The sequence below is a fragment of the Python bivittatus genome, unplaced genomic scaffold (assembly GCF_059951505.1).
Source record: "Python bivittatus isolate LINGU-HERP-01145 unplaced genomic scaffold, Pbiv_v1 ctg000480_np1212, whole genome shotgun sequence".
In the NCBI taxonomy this organism is placed as follows: Eukaryota; Metazoa; Chordata; class Lepidosauria; order Squamata; family Pythonidae; genus Python; species Python bivittatus.
The window spans coordinates 27,210,856-27,237,546 of record NW_028277075.1 but is presented as its reverse complement, the minus strand read 5'-3'; the positions used below and the strand labels follow the sequence as shown (position 1 = coordinate 27,237,546).

Sequence of the window (26,691 nt, the reverse complement as noted above, 5' to 3'; positions counted from 1 at the left end):
TCCTCTTAGTTTTACTGAAAACTAATTTTGTACCAATATAGGAAAATAATGCGAGTGAATGAGTATAAATACAAAATTAAGAGGAAATCTGCCTTTACAAGTACAGTACATAACTGCTTTAAATGCATCGAACATCTCTCCAATATAGCAGTTTTCTGTAACAAACTGAGCTTGTAGCACTCAATCAGATTGAGTTTTTCAGCATAGCAGAGTTATAACACTGTATTCTGCGGACAAAATAAAAATAGCGACAATTTTACGATGCCATGAATGAAGTTGTAGATGTTTTCAGGAGACTTAAACACTGCTGACTTAGACAAAGAGCCTATGATGTCCAGAGACTGTTGGTTTGCATTTATTAAGAGCCATCATGGGCTCTTTGTCTAAGTCAGCAGTGATAGCTGCGCCTCTAAAGCAATGCTAACAGTACACAGATCATTCCTGATGCTCTCTTATCTTCAGTTTAAAATTATTTAGAAATGTGTCTGATTATATCAGTACTGGTTCCATGCTAAAGGTTTTTATGCTAGTTAATTCCCATGTGTATTTCATTGGGTAATAATTGCAAAACAAGCAAAAAATAACCAAACTGAAAACAGTTCACTGCAAGGAAAAATAGTTACATAGATCTAGCCATGTTAGCTTTTTGGATTTCTGTGCCATCTTTCTAAACCATATTCATGGTTACATGTTGTCGGTCTAGGGATGAAACCATAAAAAGCAAGTAACAAAAATCATTATCATCATCATCATCATCATCATCATCATCATCATCATCATCATCATCATCCAGCTTTACAGCAAGATTTTTCTTCTCTTCAGAATTCATCTTCTTCCTCAGTAGTGTTGACAGTGTTTTGGCTACACTGTTAGAGAGCCCAAATTCTACTTACCATCTAATTTTTCTATGAGATGACAAAAAGAGGGAGGGGAGCAGGTGTTACCCCATAACTAATGTGAAGAGGGTCCAGATGGAAAGACTGGATGGACAAAAATTGCACTGTGACAAAGAGGGCTCAAACAAGAAAATTAAAGATAGAATTAAATTAGGGATGCCTAAAGCCTATTAAATCAATAGATCTGGACCAAATTAATTCTACACAGACTTGGTGTATAAGCTCCCTTCAAGAGATGTCTATATTTTAGAAATGAGATGATACCCATAAAATATTATTCTGACTGCAAGTCTAATTGTTCAAAAGCTTGTAGATTTTCAAGCAGGGTTCCTCAGCCTTTCAAGCAGGGTTCCTCAACCTTGGCAACTTTAAGACTGATGGACTTCGACTTCCAGAATTCCCCAGCCAGCAAGGGGAATTCTGGGAGTCAAAGTCCACCGGTCTTAAAGTTGCCAAGGTTGAGGAACCCTGGTATAGAGTACACTTACAAACCAGGTTATCTCCAGGTCATGCCACAATGAATCACTGGCTACGCAGACAAAATATTCATTTAGCATATTGTGGACCCTATGAAATCTTCCATGTATGGGTGACCTTGGTCCATACAAGTTTTAAAACTGAAAGCATATTTTAAAATTGAAAGCATGTTTTAAGATGAATAATTGCTATGGGATTTTATGCACAGGTAACATTTTATGAACTACAGAAAATAACTGACATTATAGCATAATCCTAAGTGTGTTTACAATGGAAGCTTGAGTAGGTTCAATGAAATTTCTTTCCTAGCACTTATAATTAAAACCTGGATTCATACATTGTATTAAACCATAAAGTGGTTTGTTTGGTGTTTGCTTAGAAAGTTCTATAAATCCAGTCACTATGATATGTAAACATATCTATAGCTTAATTGGGGCTTATTCAACAACCCCTGTTAACAAATTATGACTAAGCATGACATATGAACCCAGTCCAGTCACAGGCTCAATAACTCTGCTTCAGCAGGAAGCTTTGCTTGTACGGAATCACGAATTACTTCTGACAAAATGAAATAATACATTACTCTGCCTACACCCTATCCAATAATATAATATGGATAAATATGGCGTCATTGCAGAAGTATCCCGAGCAATGTTACAATAGATGTTGTGCTGTAATACTCTGCACATAGTTTGCAAGATATTGGCTATAATTCTAATGCTCCCAGAATATATTTTTAAGCTCAGTAATTCAAATTCCTGCACCATGTAATGGAGGATCCAAAAATTAGCATAAGTGCAATGGGCAATTGCATTTAGCTACTATTCTTTCTCCAAACCTCTGAAAAGCTATAATCTGTACATAAGCAACCACAAAAGCCTGGCCAGAACATTTGTACCTTTGCTTGTACCACAGTGAAAGGATCAGCCAAGTGTCTAGTTATGACTCAAAATGGACACCAGGTATTGCTTCTTTGCCCTTTTCGATGTCCCTGGATTGTTTCTGCTTTTCTGTGGATGTTTTTGGTTTTTTGATATGTTCCTCTGTTTCTGCCTTGTGTGTTTCCAGTGCCTCATAAAAGGCTCTTCGTGTCCATGGATTTGGAGGGATTCCTAACCAAGGCTGAAGCATAAGTAAAAACACAAGCAAAATATCAGCAGATAGAAGTGAAAACACATAGACTGTGCTCCCCAGTGCTGGCCTGCTTGTGGCTCCCGCTGGCCTACCCACACTCCCTAGCACCCACCCGTAGCCCTCACCAGCCCACCCGCACTCTAGCACCTGCCCGTGGCCCTTGCTGGCCAGCCCATGCTCCATGGTGCCCGCAGCTGCCACTGACCCACCCATGGCCCCCATGCACTCCCTTGTGCCCGCCTGTGGCCTCTGCCAGCCCGCCCATGCTCCCTAGTTCTGACCCACCTGTGGCCCTCGCTGGACCACCTGCAGCTCTTGCCAACCCGTCCACGGTCCTCACTGGCCCGCCTGCACTCCCTAGTGCCTGCCTGCGTCCCCCACTAACAACTGGCACACAAGATGGATTTGTGCAAAGGCCCTCCTGACCATGGTTGAAATTTGTTATTTCCTATCCAGACTCTCACAGCCTCCAGACGTTTGAAAATACATTGATGGCATTACTTGGTGTGACCTTGGATAGAGATGTATAACTGAGTCCATACTGATGGATGACTTCATCCAGCAGTTTCATGTAGATACTAAATAAGGGTGGAGAGAGAATAGAATCCTAGGGACTCCCTACAAACACTGACTGAAAATGACAATGGAGAAAGGACAAGAACCAGCATAACAGCTTAACCAGTGAGGTTTCACAGCTCCATTCTCTCACTGATCCAAAAAGTGGGACAGCATACCTGCAGGACAGGACTGAGGATGACTACCTTAATCTCCTATTACCTGATTCAGAAGGTGGAAATTTCAGGTAGTGTAGCTAGGGTCTGTATACTGGCTATGATGAAATGTAAACCATTGCTTCAAGTGGGGTCAGTCTGAGCATTGTCTTGTGTTAATTTAATTTTATATGTGCCGTGGTATGTTATTTCAGTTGTACTATGTTTTCATTTTGATTTTTATTATGATTATTATTTCTTTAAGTTGATCTAGTCTAAATCTGCATAATAACCTAAATTAAACTCAATTACCTGATGAGGTGTCACACAGAAGACTTATGGGTTTGATGATTATAAAGGTTATAGAAAGAAGGGAATTATGATGTGATCTTTATATATTTTTTTTCATGTTTTCTGTTCTTTTATTTTTTTTTTCTGTCTCTTTTTTTGGTCTCTTCCTTTCCTTTTTTTCTTTTTGCATTTACATTTTTTCTTTGAATGTATTTATTATATATGTAAATTTTTAAAATAAAAACTATTTTTTTAAAAAAAGGGGGAGTGTCACACAGGTCATGTCCTGTTTTCTTATCCTCCCAGAGTTATAGGAAGTAAAATTCTGATTACTAGGAAAAACTTAATAACTGCAAGAACAGTCGACAGTAATGCCGATTGCCCAGAGATTTGGTTTCGCTTTCACTCCATGGGTTCAAGTAAATGTTGGAGAGTCATCTGTCGGGGATCCTTTAATTATGATTCTTGCATTAAACGGAATTAATTAATTTAGGTGCCATCAAATCAGAGTCGTCTCCTAGTGACCGCATGGACAAGCAGCCTTTCCAATTTAATGTTTCAGGATATTATCTGCTGTACCCCCCCCCCAAATTCGTTAACCCCATAACCTATAATTAAGAGCGTCCTGTGGACACGGCCAGAGACTCTATAAATCACTGGAGTTGGAGGTACAGAAAGCAACGTGGTGCTCACTTCGTTGGGAGAAACCTCAGGGAATTACAGTAGCCATTCTACTGTGCTAAATTATGTAGGCTACGAGGGAGAGCCTCAAACCACAATCTCGTATGATTGCAAACTCAGCGGCACCGTGGCACAGTTCCATCCCACAGTTACGTGGGAAGGGCAGGCACGGAATTTTATATTAAACTAGGGACGCCGGTGAGAGCGAAAATAGTTTAGGCTCGAAACATTCCACTCGCCCTCTTCCTCTTCGCCGTCAGAGCGAAAAGGCGGGGCTAAGACGTGCACAGGAAGAGCAGAAGGGAAAGAGCACGCCTTGCCCGGAAGCCCTCCGTCGCGTAACGCCCGCGAGGCGCGCTGTCCTCGTTCCGAGCGCCGGCATGGAGCTGCTGAGCCCACGTGTATCTGCTCGTTCGGCCTATAATTCATTCTTGCCTCTTGGCGAACCGGCACAGCCGAAACCACCTCCCAGCCCACCTCGTGGTCTTTCGCTTTCCCTGAGGCGCCGGAGAGTCAAAAAGCGGCAGCTGAAGGGGTCAGCAGCCAGGAATTGCCCTGTTGCATCCGAGGCGGCCGACGGGAAGCAGCCTAGAGACGCGTTCCCGCTTTCGGGTGCGAAGGAGAAACGAAGAGTGAAACCGAACAATAGCTTGAGTTGCAAATATTTGGCTGCCTTGCAGAGCCGGCAGAAAGCATGGCGGAGGAAGCCGGAGCGCGGACGGGCAGACCAGAAAGCTCCAGAACCAGCACCACCTCCTGCTCCGCCCCATGGAGGAGGGGAACCCTTCTGCTCTCCGGAATTTCCTTCGGGCTGTTCTCTCCGGTGCCTCCTCCAAGAGCTGGGAAGCGTCCAGCATAGCCGGGAGCGAGCTGCCAAACTGTTCCAGTGGCTCATAGCTCCTGTTCCCTCGCAGGAATTCTTTGATCAGTACTGGGAGAAGAGACCGCTTCTGATCCACAGGCGCAGCCCAAGTTATTATCAGGACCTCTTCTCTACGGCTGAGTTTGATAACATCCTACGCAACCACAATGTCCAGTTTGGTGTCAATTTGGATGTGACCAGTTATGAAGATGGGAAGAGGGAGACCCATAATCCTGTGGGCAGGGCAGTGCCAGCTGTGGTCTGGGATTTCTACAAGAACGGCTGTTCCCTCAGGATGCTGAACCCTCAGGCCTTTTCAGTTACCATCTGGCATTTCCTGTCCGTCCTACAGGAGCACTTCAGCAGTATGGTTGGTGCCAACACTTATCTGACTCCTGCTGGTACTCAAGGCTTTGCCCCTCATTATGATGATATAGAAGCTTTTGTGATTCAGCTGGAAGGAAAGAAGCATTGGCGGGTTTACAGCCCCAGGAAGCAGGGTGAGATGTTGCCTCAATTTTCAAGTAGCAATTTTAGCCAGATGGAGATTGGCGAACCAATTCTGGAGACTGTCTTAGAAGCTGGGGACCTGCTGTACTTTCCCCGTGGGTTTATACATCAAGGGGATTGCCTCCCAGAGGCACATTCACTCCACATAACGGTTTCCTCTTATCAGCGAAACTCCTGGGGAGACCTGTTGGAAAAGCTTCTCCCTGTAGCATTGCAGATGGCCATTGAAGAGGACATTGAATATCGCCAAGGCCTCCCTGTAGACTACCTGGAATACATGGGTGTCATAAACACTGATGCTGTTGATCCACGCCGAGCTGTTTTTTTGCAGAAGATCAGGACTTTAGTCACTAAACTAATGGACTATGCACCAGTTGATGCTGCAGTGGATCAGAAAGCCAAGTCTTTTCTTCATGACTGTCTTCCTCCAGTGCTGACTGAGACTGAAAAAGCATTGAGTGTTTTCAGGCATCCAGCACGGTGGGAGAATGGAAGTGTGCAAAATGTTGATGTCCAGCTCAAGAAAACTACACAAGTACGGCTACTTCGATATGGAATTGTCAGGTTGTGCAATGAAGGAGATGCTATGTTGCTGTATTATACCACAGAAAACTCAAGAGTGTATCACAAGGAGGAGCCTAAGTATTGTGAAATAGAGCCTGAATACATAGATGGAATTGAATTTTTGCTATCCTCTTACCCAAAATACATCAGTGTGGATGCCCTTCCTTGTGGTTCTTTGAATGATAAGATTGCCCTGGCGACTTTCTTATTTGAGAAGGGGTTGGTGATTACTAAAAACCCTCTTTTATCTGTGTAACATACAAATAAATGGATTGTAAGAAGATGCTTTTCTTGTACTTACTAGTAAATTTAAGATAGCAGTCCAAAGCTTTGAGAACTTCTGGCTTGGAGTTCGCGTTTGATCTACACAGATAAACAGATACATATATATTTTTTAGATAAGCTATAAAAAGAATAAAGAATATAACTTAATCTGTATTTTAAAATGTTTATAACGTAGTATTTAAGAGTAAATCAATTTGCAAATCAGTTTTTGTCTTTTAAATTGTGAGCAAGATTAACATATTAAAAAAATTCCAGTAAAGCTTGCAACAAACATAAATGGTAGACTTAAAGCTTTTCCACTTGGGGAAAAAAATGTAAGAATTGTTTACTTAAGTTTTTTTGATTAGAAATTAAAACATGTACCAGATGTACATCTAATATAGTTGGTTAGTATAGAGCAGAGAAACATGATCAGACACTAGTTCAGGTATGCAGTGGATCTACTAATTCCTTGTGCAACTCTTGACATTGATCCTACAGATCCTACAGACTTTATAAACTAAGCAAAACATTGGCAGAATTAATTTCTGCTCACGATTTTTAAAGCTCATATTTTAAATATATTCTTTATTTCAGAGGCTCTCTTTCTGTAACTATTCTCTATTATGTGAAACAGATTTATTTGTTTATTTGTTTTCTATAGCTACCCATCTCAACAAGTGACTCTTATAATAGCTTTCAAGCTACCTAGAAGGAATTATCATTCCATTTCATTTCATTTCATCCCACATTACCAGCGAAAGCAGTTTTAACAACGTCAAGGAAGATGGCACAAATATCTCTATATGCAAAGATGTCTCCCTTGTTCCGATAAATGCGGTGGGCTTCATGCCACATCTTCTCTATTACTTCTTGAAGTTTTAGTACTTTCTTAATCACTAGGGGTGTTTGGCTCAATGTGGAAATCTGCAAAAGGAATTGTGCATTTTATGACACCATTTATCAATATAACTGTACCCATTCACAGTTCTTGTGTCATCACACTAAAAAGAGATTGCCTTGTTTCTGCGAACATGGAAGTGGAAAAGGGAAATATATTTGAAGAGTGATCTGCTTACACTAAACAGTTAATAGCTTTTAATTTATATGAGAAAGTAAGTGTAACATAGTGCGTCTAACTTTTTTCAGATACTCATTAAAAACATCTATAATGAAATTTTTCCAGAAGACAATGATTAGATGAAAAATCAGGCTGTATGAGTTGAAATAGCATGGACAATTCAATCATGGTTTTTAATCACTATAGAGCTCTGCACACAGGAAACCAGCTCCTAGCTCTTCACTAAGATTCCTATTTTCTGCATTATAAAGGTGGGAAACCAGAGCAGAAACTAGCAAGTTAGTCCTCCAAGGGCAGAGTGACATAAAGGATATTAGCAACTAGTAGCTCTTACTTCACTAGCTACAGATCTCAGTGTTGGGTGCTCTGCAGTCTACATCTCACAGGCCTTGTCACTTTCAGAATGCACATGCATCTTATTAGTAAAAGCCTTTATGAAGGCAAAACATACTTGAAACACCTTGTTTGAAATGACAATAGTCATGATGTATGACTGATGTATTGGTTTTTTGCATCCAGGGGGATATTGATGAGGTGATACATGCAACAGGGATTTTCCTCATTGTGGTGTAGTATCCTTTTGGAGAGTCTGACTACATGCTTGAACTTCTGTAAGAATGCAATAAGATGTACAGGAATCTCTCTTGCTCATTACCTACCCAGTCTTGTGGTCTCCTACAGTCTGTCTCTGCATATAAGCCAACAGTTGCTCTGACACATTGGAATATGGTCATGGAAACTCATGCTGACTATCCGATTGCTCTGATATAATCCTGAGGCCCATTATGTAGTAATTAACACACTTTCATGCATTACAGTTACACATCGCTTCAAATTTTCAGAAGTTAGAACACTTTAGAAATTCAAGTAGGGAAAGAAGAAGTGCTCTTGAAGTCTGGAAAGATCTATGTATTTTTAGTTTCTATAAAAAGTAATGCACCAGAACATTTCAGATTGTAATTTTTTTACCTCATCCTTGATTTTTTGGATCATTTCTTGCTCTTCCACTTGTTCAAAATTGAAATTTGTCACAGCACGACTCACTTCTCTATTCAAAGAAACAGGTATTTGCAGAGATCTAAAAAGTCAAACCTACTTTTCCATTTTATTTAGAATATTCATATGCCATCCCCTCCCTTAAGAGCATTTATTTTTGCTTTTGCTGAATACATGGCATCTGATACACATTTTCTGTAAATCCGAGGCTAGTGCAATACTAAAAAAAATCATCTTGCACTGTTTCCAGTTAAAAGTTCAGTCCTTTTCCAATTAGAAAAAGTTTCATCCCAGAGAAAACTGTTCCAACTTGACCTCTTTCAGGTATGTTAGCCTAAGTTTCCATCATTCCCAGCTAGCAGAGCCTGTGGTCACTGGAAAACCTCAGACATTAAAACATTCCAATCTTCTTCTTTAGATATCTGGGTAAACCTAGATGAAATTATCTTGCTATTTGCAAGGGCATACATCTGGAATCTCCACATAGTCTCAATTAGTGCTACAATCCTGGCACTAAGTTTCATGGAGTTCATTGAGGTTTTGGAGCAGACATTTATTGACGGCTGCACAGAGCATAAATTGGAGGTACTTCAATTAATAGTACCTACCATGATTTGACTAAAGTGTACCTATTGTACTGGTTGATGATCTGTTACTGTTGAAAAGGAGCCTATAACTGATAAGATTGCTCTTAAGTCATTAATAAAATGTTATGGACAGGCTTCAAAGAGTGCATCAAACCTTGGCTGGCTTCATAAACTAATTAGGATTCGTAAGCCATAAACCCTAGTTTAAAAATCACAATTAGCAATACAAGTCATTGTTGTCCCATCCCCACATCACATTACTGTAGGAGTGCAATGGCAAGCAACGTTTATGCTAGAGGAATATGTGTATATTTTTTCAAAGATGTAAATGTGCTAAGCAGACATGAATTGCATATCCTACAGGGTGGCCCTAGAGAAGGAGCTTTCTTTCTAAACATGTGAGTGTTCTTTTATGAAAACAAGCAACTTACTTTTTTACTGCCTCATTTGGTTCCAGTATCATTCTCTCCAGTAAAGTAGCCCGAACAGTTTCATCCTGCATCTTGAGAGTGATGATACTCCTACAGGCTTCCCTCCGTACACCAGGATCTTCTTCATAATGAAGGGCCCAGAGAAGAAGATCTTTTAGGTAGGGACTTACCTCACCTATCTGACCCAAAGCTGTCAGAAAAGAAAATGGTGTTTGCTTTGACATTTTATGTCAGGAAGATGAGCTTTTTGGTTGCTGTGACCCAGTATTTGTCAGGTATCTGAACAGACCATTATATATCTTATGTTCTGAAATGAAATACGACCCTTAACAAAAGTAAAAGTACCTTACTGAAGGATGAGTTAATTGGCAATCCCTTCTCTCTTGAAGCACAGAAGTGACTGTACCTATATTGTATCATAATACTATTAATTATAGTATTAATTAAAAACATCTTAAGAGTATTAATCTTTTTGCTGTACTCCTGAACTTAATAACTGATGCATTAATGCATTAAAAAGCAGATTTACTTTTAACAGAATGCCAGAATCCAAAACACACATTTCATATGGCATTTCACAGAAAGGAGCTGCAAGTAAATCATTTAAAAGAGTTAAGTGTGCTGTTAGCAGACAGTGCAGGATTAACAACTAATGGCCAAATTAGATTTGATATCAATACTAATTTCTATATTCAATGTGCACAATCTTAAAGAGTTATTTTTGCCCTGTATATTTCATTTACATTATTCTTATTATTGAGGTTTGTTGTATCCACTCATTATTGGAGGTAGGCAGGATACAATGTAAACACTGTAAGCATGTAAGCATGCTGCGGAATTCTGGGAGTTGAAGTCCACACATCTTAAAGTTGCCAAGGTTGGGAAACACTGGTTTAGTAAATAAATAAAATAAGTGGTGATAATTTTCTAGTTAGGCATTATTCAACAGGCAGGGCTGGAGAGTAACTTTTTTCCCTGGTAACATATATATATATCTCCCTCTTCTGAAGGCACCATTTGGAGAGGAAGCTGTCCTCAATTACTGCCTTGCAGCTTTTGTTTACATGCTGGCTAGGGAATTCTGGAAGTTGTGGTCCACACATCTTAAAGTTGCTGATGTTGAGAAACACTAGTTTATAGTGCATTCTTAAAAGCTTGCATATTAATTGCAAGTACAGATGGTCCTTGATTAACAACCACTCATTCAGCGACTGTTCAAACTTGCAACAGCACTGAATGAATAGTACTTACGACTGGTCCTCAGAGTTCTGGTTGTAACAGCATCTCACGGTCACATGGTCGCCAATTGCGACTTCCTTTGCCAGCATCTAACAAGCAAAGTCAACAGGGAAGCTAGCAGGAGGTTGCAAATGGTGACCATATGACATCCTCACTTAACAAGCCATGGTGATTCACTTAACAATGGCAACCAGAAGTTCCAGAATGTCATCACTAAGTGGTATGGTCATGTGACATCATGCTTTATGACTGCATTGCTTAGCAACAACAATTCTGGTCCCAATTGCTGTCATTGACTGAAGACTGCCTGTATGTATTTACAGGTAGTCCTTGCTTAATGACCATTTAACAATGGTTCTAAGTCACAACCTTGGAAAGGGTGCTTTACAGCCCATAAAGCACTTCTGACTGTCATAAAACATTGCAATGCCCCCCCCCCTCACAGTCACGTGGCCACATTTCGGGCACTTGGCAACTGGCTTGCATTTATGACCAGTTGCCAAGTGCCCCGTGATCATATGATCGTTGTTTGCAATCCTCTCTGCCAATTTCCTCAGAAAGTCAATACAGGGAAGGTTGCAAGCAGAGGGGACAGAGGGAAACCCCTCGGTGGTACGCAGCAATGGAGCTCAAATCCTGAAGATTTGGGCTCCGTTCCTCCAGCCCCACAAAGGATTTCCCCTCTGTCCGTCATGTGCAGGAATGTTTAAGAGCAAAAGAGCTGCCTGCCGGGAGGATTTCAGCTCTGCGCAAAGCTGAAATCCTTCAGCAGACAGCTCTTTTGCTCCGTCCACTTAACAGCCCAGGAGATTGCTTAACAACTGCAACCAGGAGTGCCCAAATTGCGGTCATTGAGCAAAGCAGTCATGTGGGCATCTCGCTTAACGACCGCTTCGCTCAGTGATTGAGATTCAGGTCCCAATTGTGGTTATTAGGCAAGGACTGGCTGTTACTTCCGGGATTAAGCATCCACCTGCTAGATAAGGAACATCTATATGTCTCTGTTATAGGATTGCTCTGAATCTCCCTGAAGCAATAATTCTATTTATGGAGGGCTAAATACTCCATTTATCTGAAAGGAAGGTGACACTTTGGATGATACTCTCTAAAACAAAGAGTAGGAAGAAAAAAAATGTATAAAGACAACTATTTGCCCAGCTTCACCATCTAATTGATCTAGAATTGCCAACTTCATCTGAATTAGATCCCAGAAATCCTCTCAGAAATATATTTATGTAACACACTTATGTAATACACATGTGTGGATACACATAAACATACCTGCCAGAAGCTACAGTCCAAACAGAGGGAAGGTCTAGGACAAAACAACAATTTGATTCAAAACTAATTAGGCTTAATTCCCTGTAAAACAAGGTATCCCCATTTGCTAAGTTAATTGATCCCCATCTACATTCACCAACCATTCTCTACCACATACAAACTACTCTCATGTAAAGAAACACACAAGTACATACATACCTACATACATACATATTATTCTGTAGTGGTTAAGGCACCAGGCTAGAAACTGGGAGACTGTGAGTTCTAGTCCCGCTTAGGTGCAAAGCCAGCTGGGTGACCTTGAGCCAGTCACTCTCTCTCAGCCTTATGAAGAAGGAATGGCAAACCACTTCTGAGAAACCTTGCCAAGAAAACTGCGGTCGCCAGGTGTCAAGAGTGATTCGAAGGAACACACACAAAAAAGTTCTTAAACTTACAAACTTTTCTTCCCTCCAGCTCCAGCAAGTTACCAGAATTTGGAGAAGATTATAGAAAGGGGGTGTTAAAATATAGGGTTGGATCCAAACTTTGTTATACTTAATGTAGATCTTTTCTTTTACGTGGACTATTCCATGTCATCAAAAACTTTTGTACATTACTTTCCAAGCCAGCCATTTCAAATAAACTGTATATGGTACAGTTCATATTTACACGCAGATGGGCCATTTTAATTACCTCATGAGAATTAAATTTACTTCCCTGTATGGACCACTTGCTCTATCTCTGTGGATCACAAGTTGGGAGCTATTGGAGTACAATTGTTGAAATTAATGGGACTTGATAATCACAACATATTTAAATCCAGCTGATTTCAATGGGCCTAGGCCAAGCATGATTAACTTGGGTCCATCTCACCAAAAATAAATAAATAAATAATCCATGAGTGCGATGCAATACATATTTTCTAAAGGGTAAGTCCTACTCAGGGTGTAAGAAGCCCAGTTTCCTGTTCTTTTAGTGACTGACTAAATAAAAATATCCACAAATAAGAGAACATCCAAAATTGCAATTACAAAAACTACTTATAGATAGGGTTTAAACCCTAGTAAGAACTCTCAAGTTTTGAATTGTACAATACCTCTGATGGCAAGAGCTTTGATTTTCCACAAGGGATCAGTCTGCATGATCTTAAAAAGGCATTTAAGTACCTGTTCAGCAACAACAAAAAATCTGTTGACGGATACAGCACCCTATTTATACATTCTTTTAAATAGGGTTATTTATATTAAATAACATACATAATTTATCCCAAATTAAAAGCACCAACTAGAGAACCAGGACCGCAGTATGCAGCCTACAGGCATATACAATAAAAGACTTACAAAGGTAAACACAGATAAATAATCATGTATTGTGACTAGCCAGATACTGATCAATCCTGCCTCATCCTTCTTGCAGAAAAAAATCTGCTTCTACACAAAGAACGGGCTTTAAGGGATAGCTAATTGGCAGACCACAAACCAGATTCAGCTCTCAAAGCACTCCATCCTGTTGGTTCTACCATTTTCTCCCTAATGATGTGTCTGGGGGGGGGGGGGGAAACACTTTAGTTACAGTTTTGCTTGCTATTTTGTCATTTGTATCTTTAAAAGGTAGGAGAAATTACCAATTTGTCTTAAGGGGATTTTTCAAGACACATCTTTATTTCTCTGCTCTTCCCTTCCTGCCTTTTATTTTCTAACACCCTTATGAACATAGTGGGATGCTTGAGAATAGCATGAAATCATTGTTTATGCAGGCATTGTATCTAACTGGAGTGAGCAATCTGTGGCATTCGGGCATTGCTGAACTATGAAACTCCCTGCAGACCCAACAAGCAAAGTCAGTGTTGAGGGATGTTGGGAGTTGTAGTTTAAAAACATCTGGCAGATCACAGGTTCCTCACCCTAGCTCTAAGTTGATTGGAGTCATGATTTTTCCTCCACCTGACCGAAGATGCTAGGTAATGCATTTAGCCCTTCAGCAAATAAATAATATGGTTTAAAAGATAAAGTGCCTTCACTTAGCAATTGCCCCTTCCCATATGTCTAAATGAAGCCCTATCTGTTAGGTGATGCCAACTTTATTCAGAACCTGACACTGATCCACCTCATGATGTACATAATTACTGCTGACCAGATGGGAATACATCAAAAGTCACATTTAGTCTAAATGAACATCTAATGTAGATATAGAGTTGCATATCCTGTTATATGCCTGAATTTTGTATCCCAACCAGTTAGGTATGCAGAAGGCTGGTTTTGCAAACATATGTTCCTTACTAAACTAGGATGTTTCTTGATTCATGAACAAGTTGGACTGTTCCAATCTTAGACTAGAGCAAGGTAGCTCTGAGAATCTTGCATTCAAGAATGGAATTTATCCATACCTTTGCATTCAAATTCTTTCTCAATCATTTTAGTGAACACTCACTGTCTCTTCTTTAATCTGAAGGGCTCCAGCTGCCCAGCAGGCTTCTTTTCGGACAGCTACAAAGTCATCAGAGAAACACTGAAGAAAACCAGGGAGTAGCCGGGCTGTCATTAATTTCAGCCAACCAATCAACGAAAGAGCTTCCACTTTCCTCCTGCAGTCTCCTCTTTTTAGCTTCTCTCTGAGAAGATAAGTATGCCATCAATGAATGATAAGTGAGCTTGATTTGTGCATCCAGGACAAAAATACAGTAAAATAAAATGTATTACTTGGCTTTGAGGGCAAAGCCAAGTAATCATAACTGGTTCAAAGCCGTTGAATCAGCAAACGTATTTTTCCTCATGCTATTGGTTAGTATGTTTAGCATAAATTATTATACATCTAGTTATACATCAATAAAATGTTTTAGGGATCTTTTAAAGAACTGTAAAAGACATCTGTACAAGCCAGGGGTGGGGGCCATTCTTCTGGTGCCACAATTCCTCTCTGCCATCTACTGTTCTCTCCTAGAGTGTCTCCTAATTTTGGGAAAATATTTTCATGAGGTACAAGGGAAAGAGAATGCAAGAAAGTCATCTTTCCTTGCAGCTAACAGAAATTAAGTTCTCTGTGCATGAAAAATAATTACAGCTATTACCTCCCTCTTTCTTTTATCATCACAAAGCACAGGCTGTATCATGTTACTGATGGCTGCTTGCATATAAAAATATCAATCTGTCGCACCATTTCTCATGTTAAGATATTACTGAGGCAGTGTGTCCAGTGCAGATAGAGTATCACATCTATCTTGCTAGGTAGAAGTGCAGGTAGTTGTGGTAATGTTTAACGCTCACCTGAGCTGGTCATGGACTTCTTTTCCAAGTTTCAAATATCCCAAAGCTTTGGCAGCTGCCTCGCGTACCTCAGTTTTCCAATCTGTCCACATCAGTTGGACAATTTTGTTCTTGAGGTCCTATTTAGAAGACCTTATATAAGTCATAATGTGACTTCAAATAACACATATAAAATAACAGTCTTGATTTTTAAAGCCACCTTTTTTTTTTTAGAATAATGAGTTGTTTCTGATTTCAGTATCACCATGGGAAAAGCTCTCAGAGATACCATATAGAAAGGCTGAGGGCCTTCCTCAAACAAAAAAATGCAAGAAAATCCGAAGAGACTGCCCCTTCTGTCCTCATGTAAGGGATGATGGAAGGGAATATGTTTGATAAGCCTCTTGCCAATATCTACCAAAAATAATAGTTCAGTTTTAAAGCATTGTGTAAATCAGTGTTTCTCAAACTTGGCAACTTTAAGACGTGTGGACTTCAACTCCCAGAATTCCCCAGCCAGCCAAGTTGCCAAGTTTGAGAAACACTGGTGTAAATTATTTTTTTTAATAGAGAATTTTTTTCTCTTGTTCATGTAAAAATGGAATCTCCAGTAAGCTTCAATCATATCAGAAAGATTACACTACCAATATTTTTTGCATTTCCAGTTCATGAGACATAACATACCCGGGTGACGTTCCCTGGAATACGAGACAATGTTTTACATGCCAAAACCCGATGCATCCATTGATAGCTGTTCAGTTCCGATGCCAGTAAACAATGAACCAAACCCTGAAAGCATTAAATTAATAAGAAGGAACCTAAAAACCACTCTATAATGACAATAGGAGATTCTATAGAGACAGGAAAAAAATGGGATGTATAAATATTTAGAGCTGAGGAGACATTACTCAAAAGGGTATACTGAGTACTTTTCATTTCTCATTTTTATTAAAATGCCTTTTTAAAAATAATTACTTTCATTATTTTTATATTGGTATCAAACAGCATATTTATTATATGCATGTACATTTAGCATGCAGGTTGAGTTTTGATGTGGAAGATTTAACTTGCCTATAATGTACATAATGCAACAGAATTATTTTTGCAGACTCTTCACACTGGTGGGAAAATCAAAATGAAAATAGTAAAGCATTTAGTAAATTGAATATATATATACACACGCATGCGTGTGTGCGCGCACCCCCCCAAAACATTACTTTTTTGTTATACATAAGGAACATTTATGCTTTCTCACAGTGACAGGGTTATTGTAGGATAATAAGGATTTCATTGTAATCTGTTAACTGAGAAGAATTTGAAAGGAGTTTTACAGTTAGCTTTTAATTTATATCCATTGTATGTGAAATTGTTAGGCATTATTCAAGTCTCATCAATGAAAAATCAAAGCACAGAATTTGTAATGTTGCCAATCCATTATATGCATACATGCACACATATACACACAGAGAGAGGAAACCCTGGAAATTAAGAAAGGTGGGATGTTACATGTTAGTCTCTGATCCCTTCCTATTAATTAAATGGCTGAGCTAAGGTGACTTAGCAGAAGATGAAAGACAAACCTTTTGACTTCTAACACTGAAACACTGAAGTGAAAATTTATTCCACTGGTTTAAAGCAAAACTGGATCATTATCAATAAGGATAGGATGTGAGTTACAAAGCTTACGGGAGGGAAAAAAACCCCTACACACAGTCATGAGAAGAAAAACATCTTCGTTAGATTTGCTGTCCCCAAAAATAGTTTAATCAGAAGAAGAAAGCAAAGGGAAGGCACGTAAGACCCGCTGATAAATGAAAATAGGAATTGCGGTATTGCTGTCTGCCTGGCTCAGAACTCATAGACGAGAATATATGTAGCTCAGGGTTAAACTGTGGAGTCCTTGGGGTTCTCTGAGTCACTGTATATAAACAGAGAGCAAGCCCCACTCCATTCTAGCACTGAAGATGTTACCCAGTCGGGTAACAAAACATTTGCAAGAAAACAACGAAGCTCAAAGAACCCCAAGGACTCCACATGGCTCAGAACTGGAAGTGAAGGGTGATGTTTTGAAAAAGAGCATTCCAGTCCCCATATCATAAAAAGGAAATATAATACAACAACAGTATGATGACATCCCACTACTTTTTGGAGCTACCTGATTGGTGAGGTCCCAAAGGCATGCTGTTTAGATGGCAACACATTTATTTCTTTTTCATCTTTTGAAGCAACTGCCCATAGTACCCTTTTCTGCAACTTGCATGGGACAAAAGCCTAAAAGATGGTAAAATCTCCTTGAAACCTGTTATTCCCTGGTGGCCTCCCACCCAAGTGTTAAGCAAGCCAACTCTACTTTGTCTGTGAACCCAGACAAGGAAGGTGACTTGCTGCTGCTGCTGAGACACTAGTACATAATGTGTGTATCCAGTAATGATGGGCCAACCCGATTCAGAAATCCTCAGTGGCTATCCCTATCATGTGTTTCCACCACGTTCTTCTTCCTGAGCTTTGATACTTACTGTGTGTTTGCTGAGCCGAGCTAACAGAAGACATGCCTGTTCTTCTGAGGCATCATCCTTTTGATCAAAAATCTGAGACAGAATCCTTTTCACTACTTGGAAACTGGTAATTCCTTCCAGTGCTAGGGCCTGAGCGGCTGCCCAGCTGTCTGCAGAATTGCCTAACAAGAAAACAAGAATAAATGTATGTCAAGGTTTAGAGTCCCCAAAGGATTGCTGAAATGATTATTCAGGGATAGCTTAAAAATACAATTTTGGGATAAAAAATGTCATCCTCATTTGATCTACTTCTCAATCCAGGTAGCAATGTAATTAACCAATGGTGTTGTTTTCAATGGGGCTTAATGATGGATGGAAAAGGCACAGGGTGTTTGCAGGTGATTATGTTCCCATTCCCCTTTTAGCTTGACTAGAGTCCTAGCCTGTAGAGCAGTGTTTCTCAACCTTGGCAAGTTTAAGATGTGTGGACTTCAGTTCCCAGAATTCCCCAGCCAGCCATGCTGGCTGGAGAATTCTAGGAGCTGAAGTCCATACATCTTAAACTTGTCAAGGTTGAGAAACACTGCTGTAGAGAGTAAGGCACATGACCTTGACGGAGATATGCAGGAACCGTTACCTAAGCAAAAGGGGCTGAAGCATTTTTTTAAGTCCAGAACAACAAGATAACATTCAGAAGTGGCTCAGGCAGACCCCACCCTGATTCACTGGGTTATAAGAAGAAGGAGGAGGTCCAGCATAGTCAGACTTGCAAGATTCAGTTATTATAGCCAATCTCAATAAAAGTCGTTTTAGCCTTCCCATGGAATTGATTTCCTGGCCTGGTCGACCTAGTGGGGCTGACATCAATCTTGCAAGTCTGATTGAGCTGTACCTCCTCCTCTTTCTTATAGTTCAGCGAGGCACATACCTGAGTCGTTTCTGAATGTTATCTCTTTCTTTTGGATTTAAAAAATAGGTAATGGTTCCTGCATATTTCTGTCAGGGTCATCTTCTTGACCCTCTGCATATCCTAGCATATATCCAAATATTGTTTACTGGAGAAAAAATATATTATCATGGCTTTGTGGATTAGTGATATTCACCGCCCCGCCCCCCAAAAAGAAGTATACTAACCATTTATCAGAGCATTCTTCATGATAGAGCGTGCCTCTTGATTTGGTTTCCACATGGCATAGAAGCATACTGCAGCTGCCATTCGCACGTGTGCATCCATGTCAAACAGAGTTTTTTGCAGCAAAGGCTGTATTTTTTTCGGTATATCCTCAATTTCTATGTCCTTCATGCCAGCATCTAGCCCTAATGCTGAGGAAATCAGCACATGTTTATGATAAAATAATACCAGATTCTAAAAATATGTTTATGTTAAAAATGTATAATTAGTTTTATAAATAAATTGCTGTGAAAGCTTCATAGCGTTTTAAAGATTTTGTCTCCTAATGATTTCAGAAAGGTTTTGAAATGTGCATTGCAAAGGATGGGGCAGGGGCAGAGTTGAGCTTTTCGCTACTAACAGAAGAAAATAAACCACTAAGATACGAACAGAAATACAAATGTCCATATTGTCCATCATATGCTTTAGCCTTGACTCATATGCACAGTACTTCTTCAGAGATAATGGAGAGAACTAAAAAATAAAATGAATTAAGTCATTGTGTGTGGAGGACAATTCATTTATTTCATAGCTAAGCTTTGGAATGTGTATCCCAAGTACAGCATTCTTGCAATAGGGCAACAGGATAACATACTGAATTCAATAATAAAATATACATTTAACATGTCAGAAATCCCAAAGTCAGTTACCAGCATATTTATTTTAAATCTTAATTTTTTTATATTACCTAGAGCTTCTGGAGCTAGACAGCCCATTGATTGACTTAATGGCTGCACTTGTGTATAACAATAAGCCAAGATTGTTAAATTATATTTTGTTGAGCAAGATATAATAGGCTGATTCACACTCACAGTATGCCAAAAACAAATTAAGCACATTATAGCTTAATACAAGACACAGCACTTTTTAAAGCTCTGGGCACCTAAAATTTTATGAGATTATTAAATTTTGCAAGATTCTGGAAATTTCTGCAACATCTCATGAAATCTAACGCAAGAAAATAAATTTTTATAAGAACTCACATAATGTTTTAGCATTCTTGCATGATATCTTACAAAATGTTGCCATTCTTCTGCAAAATCTCATATCATTTAGGAGATCTCCTATGAACTTGCTCAAATTTTGCAAAGTTTGGTAGTTTTGTAAGATTTCAGCTATTTTTAAACAAATTAGTTTTTATTTAATTTGGGTGGAATCATAGGTTATTCTGCTGATTCATCTCTGGGTTGTATTATGTATGAAAGGCATTTCCTTTCATTGTCCTGATATAAAAGTAATATCAAATGCACACAGAGGCTTCATTGTTTCCAAATGTATTCTATATGACTGCTTGAATTACAAGTCAGTAGTATCATGCAATAGGTTCAGTTAAGCCTTATGTAAAAATGGACGGAATTGCAACTTAACTGTCCTAGGAAGAAACCAGAGTACTTGAACTGGTTACTGTATATATCCTGTAGTTGCTAGTAATGCTCAGGAAATATAAGTGAAATGATAGGAATTTCCACCCAAGGCATCTACCTGACTCCTGACTTGCATTTGGGAATTTACAGGGGCGCTCGAGCACAGCAGATGCACAGACAAGTAGAGCCCTGATACGATTTTGAACATGCAGATCTGCAAGGTCTTCCAGTATTCCTTCTATTGTTGCTGACTGCCACCGAGGATCTGAAAGTTAAGTAGAAAAGTATCACAAGAAGAATGTTGGGGAGAATATTATTTATAGCAAGGATATGAGACTGCTAGCTCTTTTAGGTGACCCACTCAAAACAAGTTAGAGGGGATTCAGCAATTATTAATAGCAGCAGTAAAATCAGAAAAACTGCCTTTATTTATTTATTAAATTTCTCCCCCGCCCATCTCCCCCCAATGGGGGAACTCTGGGCAACTCACACAAACATTAAAACCATAAATATATATAAATACATAAAACATCAGTTTAAAAACATTACTAAAAAGAAAAGGAGAGTCCAAGAGATGAAGAATCTGGGGCTGAAGACAGCAGGCCTCTATGGGGCTAGCCATCCCCACTCTTGAAGTTAACTTGAATAGACTATGACAAATTAAAGCCATAACTAGAATAAGAGTATTCACCAAATTTCCAGGCAGCTTTCCACTGTTCCAACATTGTCCTACGGATACGAACAGTCTCAGATGCATTTTCTTCATGTTTAGTGAGCAGATCTCTTTCTCTTCCAGCTGGGATAGATGATTGTGCTTCATCCACTTGGGTAAAGTCTTCAATAAGAGTGGGAAGTGCTTTCCAGTGGATCATTCCTTTCTGTACTTTTTTAGCTAATCCAGAATAATTTTAATTAAAACTAGTTAGTAACCTATCCTTATTAGTTCTTGTTTGCAAAAGTCATGAACAAAAGCAGAGATGAATGGCTAAAGAACAAATCTGACATCTCTTAGCTCTCTTTATATAGTGAATGGTTTACAGCAAAATCTTAAATTATTCCAATGGCCTTTGTGTTATTCAGCATAATTGGATAATATCTGGATAGAAATGTTACACATTGGAATTCAGTGAATATGGGTAGTCAAGACATATGGAACACAAAGCAGATTGTTTTAGCTGTAAATGCTGAAGTGGAAGCATTAAAGGGGAAAAACTGGCGAATTATTTTAAATGCATGTGTAAGGGTCAAAGTGATGCAACTGAAATACATAGCAGTCAGTAAACAATGAAATTCTAATACAGTAGATCAAGTCAGGCAAACAGGTGGAGTAACCTGGAAAATTAATTTTGACAAACCAGAGAAGATTTTAGATAAATAATTAAATAGCAGTTTTTCTTCTTTTCCATCCTAACTACCTGTATATGTAAAGGGCAAAAAACCCACTCAGTTTTTGTGAGGAACTAGAATTTTCTCCCATACAAAACAAATCCTGTTAATGGCAGAGCAGGCTAATTCACAATTGGTGGGGATGAAAGCTTTTAACCATTAGCATGATCCACAACATGAGACAGGCAGGACTGTCCATGAAAGAGGTAAAAAAAAGTCAAGATGGCAACCATGTGATCAAAGCCCTACCCTGACTTTAAGACTACAAAGCACTTGTTAAAAAAAAAAAAAAAGTGCTTCAATAGAACGGCTGCAGCCATCTTGACTTTTTTAATCCCCCTTCCCCCGATGGGGAACAGGTAATCTGTATCAGGATATTTTCCTTGATTAAGGGAGAATAGCTACTTCTGGATAATTTCAGGAAGTTGTATATTAGAATATGATTAGGAAATTGTGTGACAGAAAAATTATAGTACTTAGATTGATTCAACAATTCTGAAAAAAAAATTGAAATAAAAATGTTTTATACTGTATATAAGGACACAGGTGATTAAAAACATTATAAACCTACATAGTCCCCGTTAAGGGTCTTTTTTCTTCTAGGATTTACAGTGAAATATGTATTTCTTTACTTTCTTCAGGTTGAAAATGAGAATAGCCTTTAACAAACAATAGTTGATGTGAAATGCCAAAATCTGTCCCCTAATTTCACTTTTTTTTTAAATTCTTTGAAAAAGACTATTTTGGTCTATGAACACATTTTTGAAAGCAATATTTTCTCTCTCAAATGAGAATGAGAATGGTAAAGAAAATGAGACGGGAAATTAGTACAGCAGTCCTCTCTTACTTGTCCTTTTTGATGATCTGAAACTCCAGAGTTCTGGAGGTCTTGGATAGCATTGTTCTAGATGTTTGTTATACTCATCATGATTATCCAGAATGATACGATCCTTCTTGGTTTCTTGATGGATAATCTTGGCTGACCCTAAAAGTATATGGGAGGAAAGAAACCATTTGGTTTAACACTGATTATTTCAACACTGATTATTTCCAGATACTGAACAATTTTCTATATCACATATGTATGGTATAGTAGTTTATAGTGTTTAGAGGATGTCCTATGTACAAACCAATGTTCAGACACAAAGTTTACTGGTTAAGCATCTCTTAGCCTGTAATGTTTCCTGAGTCCTTTGAGGAAGATGAGAATCTGACAATCTGCAAAATGAATGAGGCCAAAGACTCATCTGATCCAGCATTCTATGTCATTTAGTGGTCAACCAGATGCATTTGGGAAGCTCACAAACATGGGTAGGAAAATAGTCTTCTTTCACCATTGCTACCTAAAATGTTAAAAAGTTTCAGATAGGATAGACACCATGCAAGTCTTGAAATAAATGAAGACATTATTGTTTTAATATCTACTATTCTTATATTTGTCACGTCTTTCAGTACACAAGATTTGATCTGGCATTACAGAATTTTCTGCAAGCTAATAATGGAGCCAAATTTTGAATCAGCCTTTCTCTATATAAAACTAAGGCTCTTTAGTCATTCCCCTTATACTTACCAAAATAAAGTTCTTGTTCAAAGACATTCTGAGTAGTATATGAATGTTTCCCAACCCTGGAGTGCAGTCGTTCACGACGTTTAATCGGAGTCACTGGTCTGAGACATTTCTTTGATATTTTTTCTGCTGTTTGATTGTGAAAGGTTGGATCATCCATGTGCAGCGCTCTTGTATGAAAAGATGGCAATCTGGAAGTTTTCAGTGGACATGATTTGTATGGAAAGAAAGTTAACATGATTTGTATGGAAATAAATCAATAAGCTTAACCAATTGGCCATGCTGGCTAGCTGGATAGGAATTATGGTACATAACATACACCAGAGATTGTCAAATTGGAGAAAATTATGCAACTTGTGATTTATCCAAACAAATGGGACCCATCAATCACAAATGGAGCTTATTTAGTAGGCTTTGACACACATGAAATACTCTATTTTATTATGTCTTTTTAATCCTCGTCATATACTTCCTTGACTCACTCATGATTAAGCAGATTTATAAATCAAATCAAATAGTAAATAATAATATATGAATAGTTCTTAGGGAAGAGCTCAGGCCAGAAGTAGGTCTGAAACCAGAGACCACTGAGTCCACCTTCCTGGTCTGTGCAGGGATTTAAATTAAAGCCTCCACGATAGATGATCGTCCAACGGTTTAAGTAGAACAGTTTATTATGGCTGGTTCCTAAAGTTCAAGAAAAGAATATCAGTGTATCTTTGCTTGCCACCAAGCTATTGAAGAAAAGGAGGAACATTTTGAGAGCTTGAAGATTCAGGGTGATAAAGAAGATATGGAGCAGTTTGAAGCTGAACTCCAAAAGCTTCAAGCAAAGCTGCAAAAAACACTAGATTTGTTGGTACCATCTACCCATGTTACCTTTTTCCAGGCTACTCAGAAAAAGAAAGCTCCCTAATCTAGACCAGAATCTCAGTTCACTGCAGAGATGTTCTAGCAGTTGCTGTCTAACAACAGGCAAGGAGGTGGGAGTGCCAGCAGTGAAGAGAGCTGGGGAAACAAAAAAGGCTCCTAAGAGAAAAATTGGAAAATGTAAAGTGTCAGGAGGAAGGGGAGAAGCGGTAACCCTTTAAACAGTGATTAATTTAGTAGTAGCCAGGATCATACCAAAAAATCCTAATTCAAAAGAACCATAGATTAGAGGTAGAACTGGATTCTTTGCAGTTTTTTCATGGTTCAGAGGGTTTTTTGTTTTGTTTTGTTTTGTTTTGTTCTTATTTCAGAAAATACCATTCTGTGTCTAATGGATAACTAGGCATAACAGGAAGAAATTGATGGATTCAGCTAATTGTTGGAGATGTAGATCAAAACCCAGCACTGATTCATATGGCATGTTAATAAGGTACAGTTATTCCCTTTTGGACAGAAACTAAAATTAGAAATACTAATTTTGCTCTAGAAGATGTTTTTAGACATCTTTGCATATGTTCCTTCAAGATGACTTCAAGACTAAGAGGAAGATAGTGAAAATACAAACTGCACACTTTTATGATCACAGGAAGTTGATACAAGGAGGCTGAAATGACATCTGTTCCCCAACTCACTTAGCAAGTGGGCGACCATATAAACGAAATGAAATGAAATGAAAATGGTCTGAAAAAGCCTGGAAATTTGGTAAGTACTCTTCTAGTTCTGGCTTTAATTTATCATAGTCCATTCAAGTTCATGGTAGTTTTTTAAAATTTTACTGCCTGTTATTAATAATTGCTGAATCCCCTCTAACTTGTTTTGAGTGGGGCACCTGAAAAGAGCTAGCAGTCTTATATCCTTGCTATAAATAATATTCTCCCCAACATTCTTCTTCTGGTACTTTTCTACTTAACTTTCAGGTCTTTGGTGGCAGTCAGCAACAATAGAAGGAATACTTAAAAACCTTGCAGATCTGCATGTCCAAAGAAACTAGAAGGAGAAAACCACACCCCCACCAACACAGGCAGTGAAAACTACTGTATATAAACAGGAAACAAAGCCCCACTTACTAGCACTGATGATGTTACCTAGTCAGGTAATGAAACATCTGCAAGCAAACAACCAAGTGCAGAGAGCACCAAGCACTCCACAGTTCAACCCTGAGCTACACATATTCCCTTCTATTATAATAATAATCATTGTCTTACCTATAGTAAGCAGAAAGAGGTGTCTCTAATTTCTTTTGTTCATCTCTGTGACCTCCCTCTACTGTTTCTTCTACCAGAATTTCATCCAGCAGTTTCACATCATTTTCACAAAGGAGTACATATCTGATGCTGTTCCAGTCGTACTTTTGCTTCTTGAAATGCTTTAGTTTACCCTGAACCCAGCCTCCCCAGGAGGATTGATTGTTCACAATCCATTGAGCTGTTGCTTTGCTTATCTTTGTCAACAGTCTTTCTTCCCATCCCAGTTTTTCTTGTTCTGGTTCATCCCAGATTGTGGATTTGGACCATTTTTTGCTAATTGGGTCTTCTAACTTCTCAAGGGGTTTGGTCAGGAATGCCTGAACATTTGGAAGGTCGGAAGAAGGAGGAGAAAGAGGAGGAGGAGGAGGAATAGGTACCAGCCAAGTGGGCTCTGCGTTGGTACTCTCAACCTTGGCTTTCCAGATACAGTCTTCTAAGAACAGAGGGATGTTCCCAGTGGTTTCTTGGACAAGAGCAATCCCTGATTTCCTGAACTGAGGTAGTCTTCTCAATGGTTTCAACTTGCTTGGTTGGCTTTGCTTCTTAGGAATAATATGTTCATGTTGACAAATGACACTGGAAAAATCATATAGACCTCTAGGGTCATATTCTTTATAAGACAAAGCTGATGGTTCTCTGTGTTTAATAGTTTCTTTGGAAAAACAAATGCTCTTGGTTACATTCTTAAGACATTGTTCCTGGTAGTGGGTGTAATGCCACTCAGCATGGCAAACATCCCTCCGATACATAAAAGGCATTTTTGCCCTCATTGCAGACAACATAACTTTGCGAGATGGCAAGTTCTTTCTGTCGACTTTGACTTTCAAAGTAGACTCAAAAGGAAAGGAATTTTTGGTATTGAAAAAATTAGGAACCTCCATCCTTTCAAGAATGGTGAGGCTCCTGACTAGCAGCTAATTTATTGTGCTTTTTAAAAAATCAAACATTAAAAAAAATCAGATTGCCTCATTCCATTCCTCTATTGAGACACCTCAGTTTTCCTGTGCCACAAAAAGAAGATAAAAATGCATTAACATTAAAGACAACAAATTTGAGGTTTAAACAAGGTAAGCAAAACCCAGACAAATCTTGGGATCACCCCAAACTGGCTACTGCCACCACAGAATATTTATATTATCTGGTAGTAAGAGCCTGCTTCAGGTGGCATGGAGAGTTAGGATCCACATGATGATCCATTCATCTATGGTCAATACATATGAAATAGGACAAGGCCAAATAAAACGCAAGATACATGGGTGGTGCTTAACTATTGCATTTTGCCTCTGGAACTTCATGAAAGAAA

The 26,691-nt window shown here is 38.9% G+C and overlaps 2 protein-coding genes across 2 annotated transcripts; one reads left to right on the top strand and one right to left on the bottom strand.

Annotated features, from left to right (window-relative positions):
• Positions 1-1,328: 1,328 nt before the first annotated feature.
• On the bottom strand, positions 1,329-26,290 carry HEATR4 (HEAT repeat containing 4). The gene is made up of 16 exons (XM_025173175.2): positions 25,347-26,290; positions 23,215-23,402; positions 22,492-22,629; positions 20,950-21,150; positions 20,377-20,523; positions 18,858-19,046; positions 17,745-17,905; positions 15,913-16,017; positions 15,250-15,368; positions 14,417-14,597; positions 13,083-13,152; positions 9,485-9,674; positions 8,440-8,518; positions 7,145-7,316; positions 6,427-6,488; positions 1,329-2,495 (listed from the first exon to the last, which is right to left on the bottom strand). The coding sequence occupies exons 1-16, from the start codon at positions 26,267-26,269 to the stop codon at positions 2,313-2,315; spliced, it is 3,108 nt and encodes a 1,035-aa protein (XP_025028943.2). The 5' UTR covers positions 26,270-26,290; the 3' UTR covers positions 1,329-2,312.
• On the top strand, positions 4,505-6,574 carry RIOX1 (ribosomal oxygenase 1). The gene has a single exon (XM_007438199.3). It carries the CDS (start codon positions 4,570-4,572, stop codon positions 6,379-6,381), a length of 1,812 nt encoding a protein of 603 aa, XP_007438261.1. The 5' UTR covers positions 4,505-4,569; the 3' UTR covers positions 6,382-6,574.
• Positions 26,291-26,691: the final 401 nt, after the last annotated feature.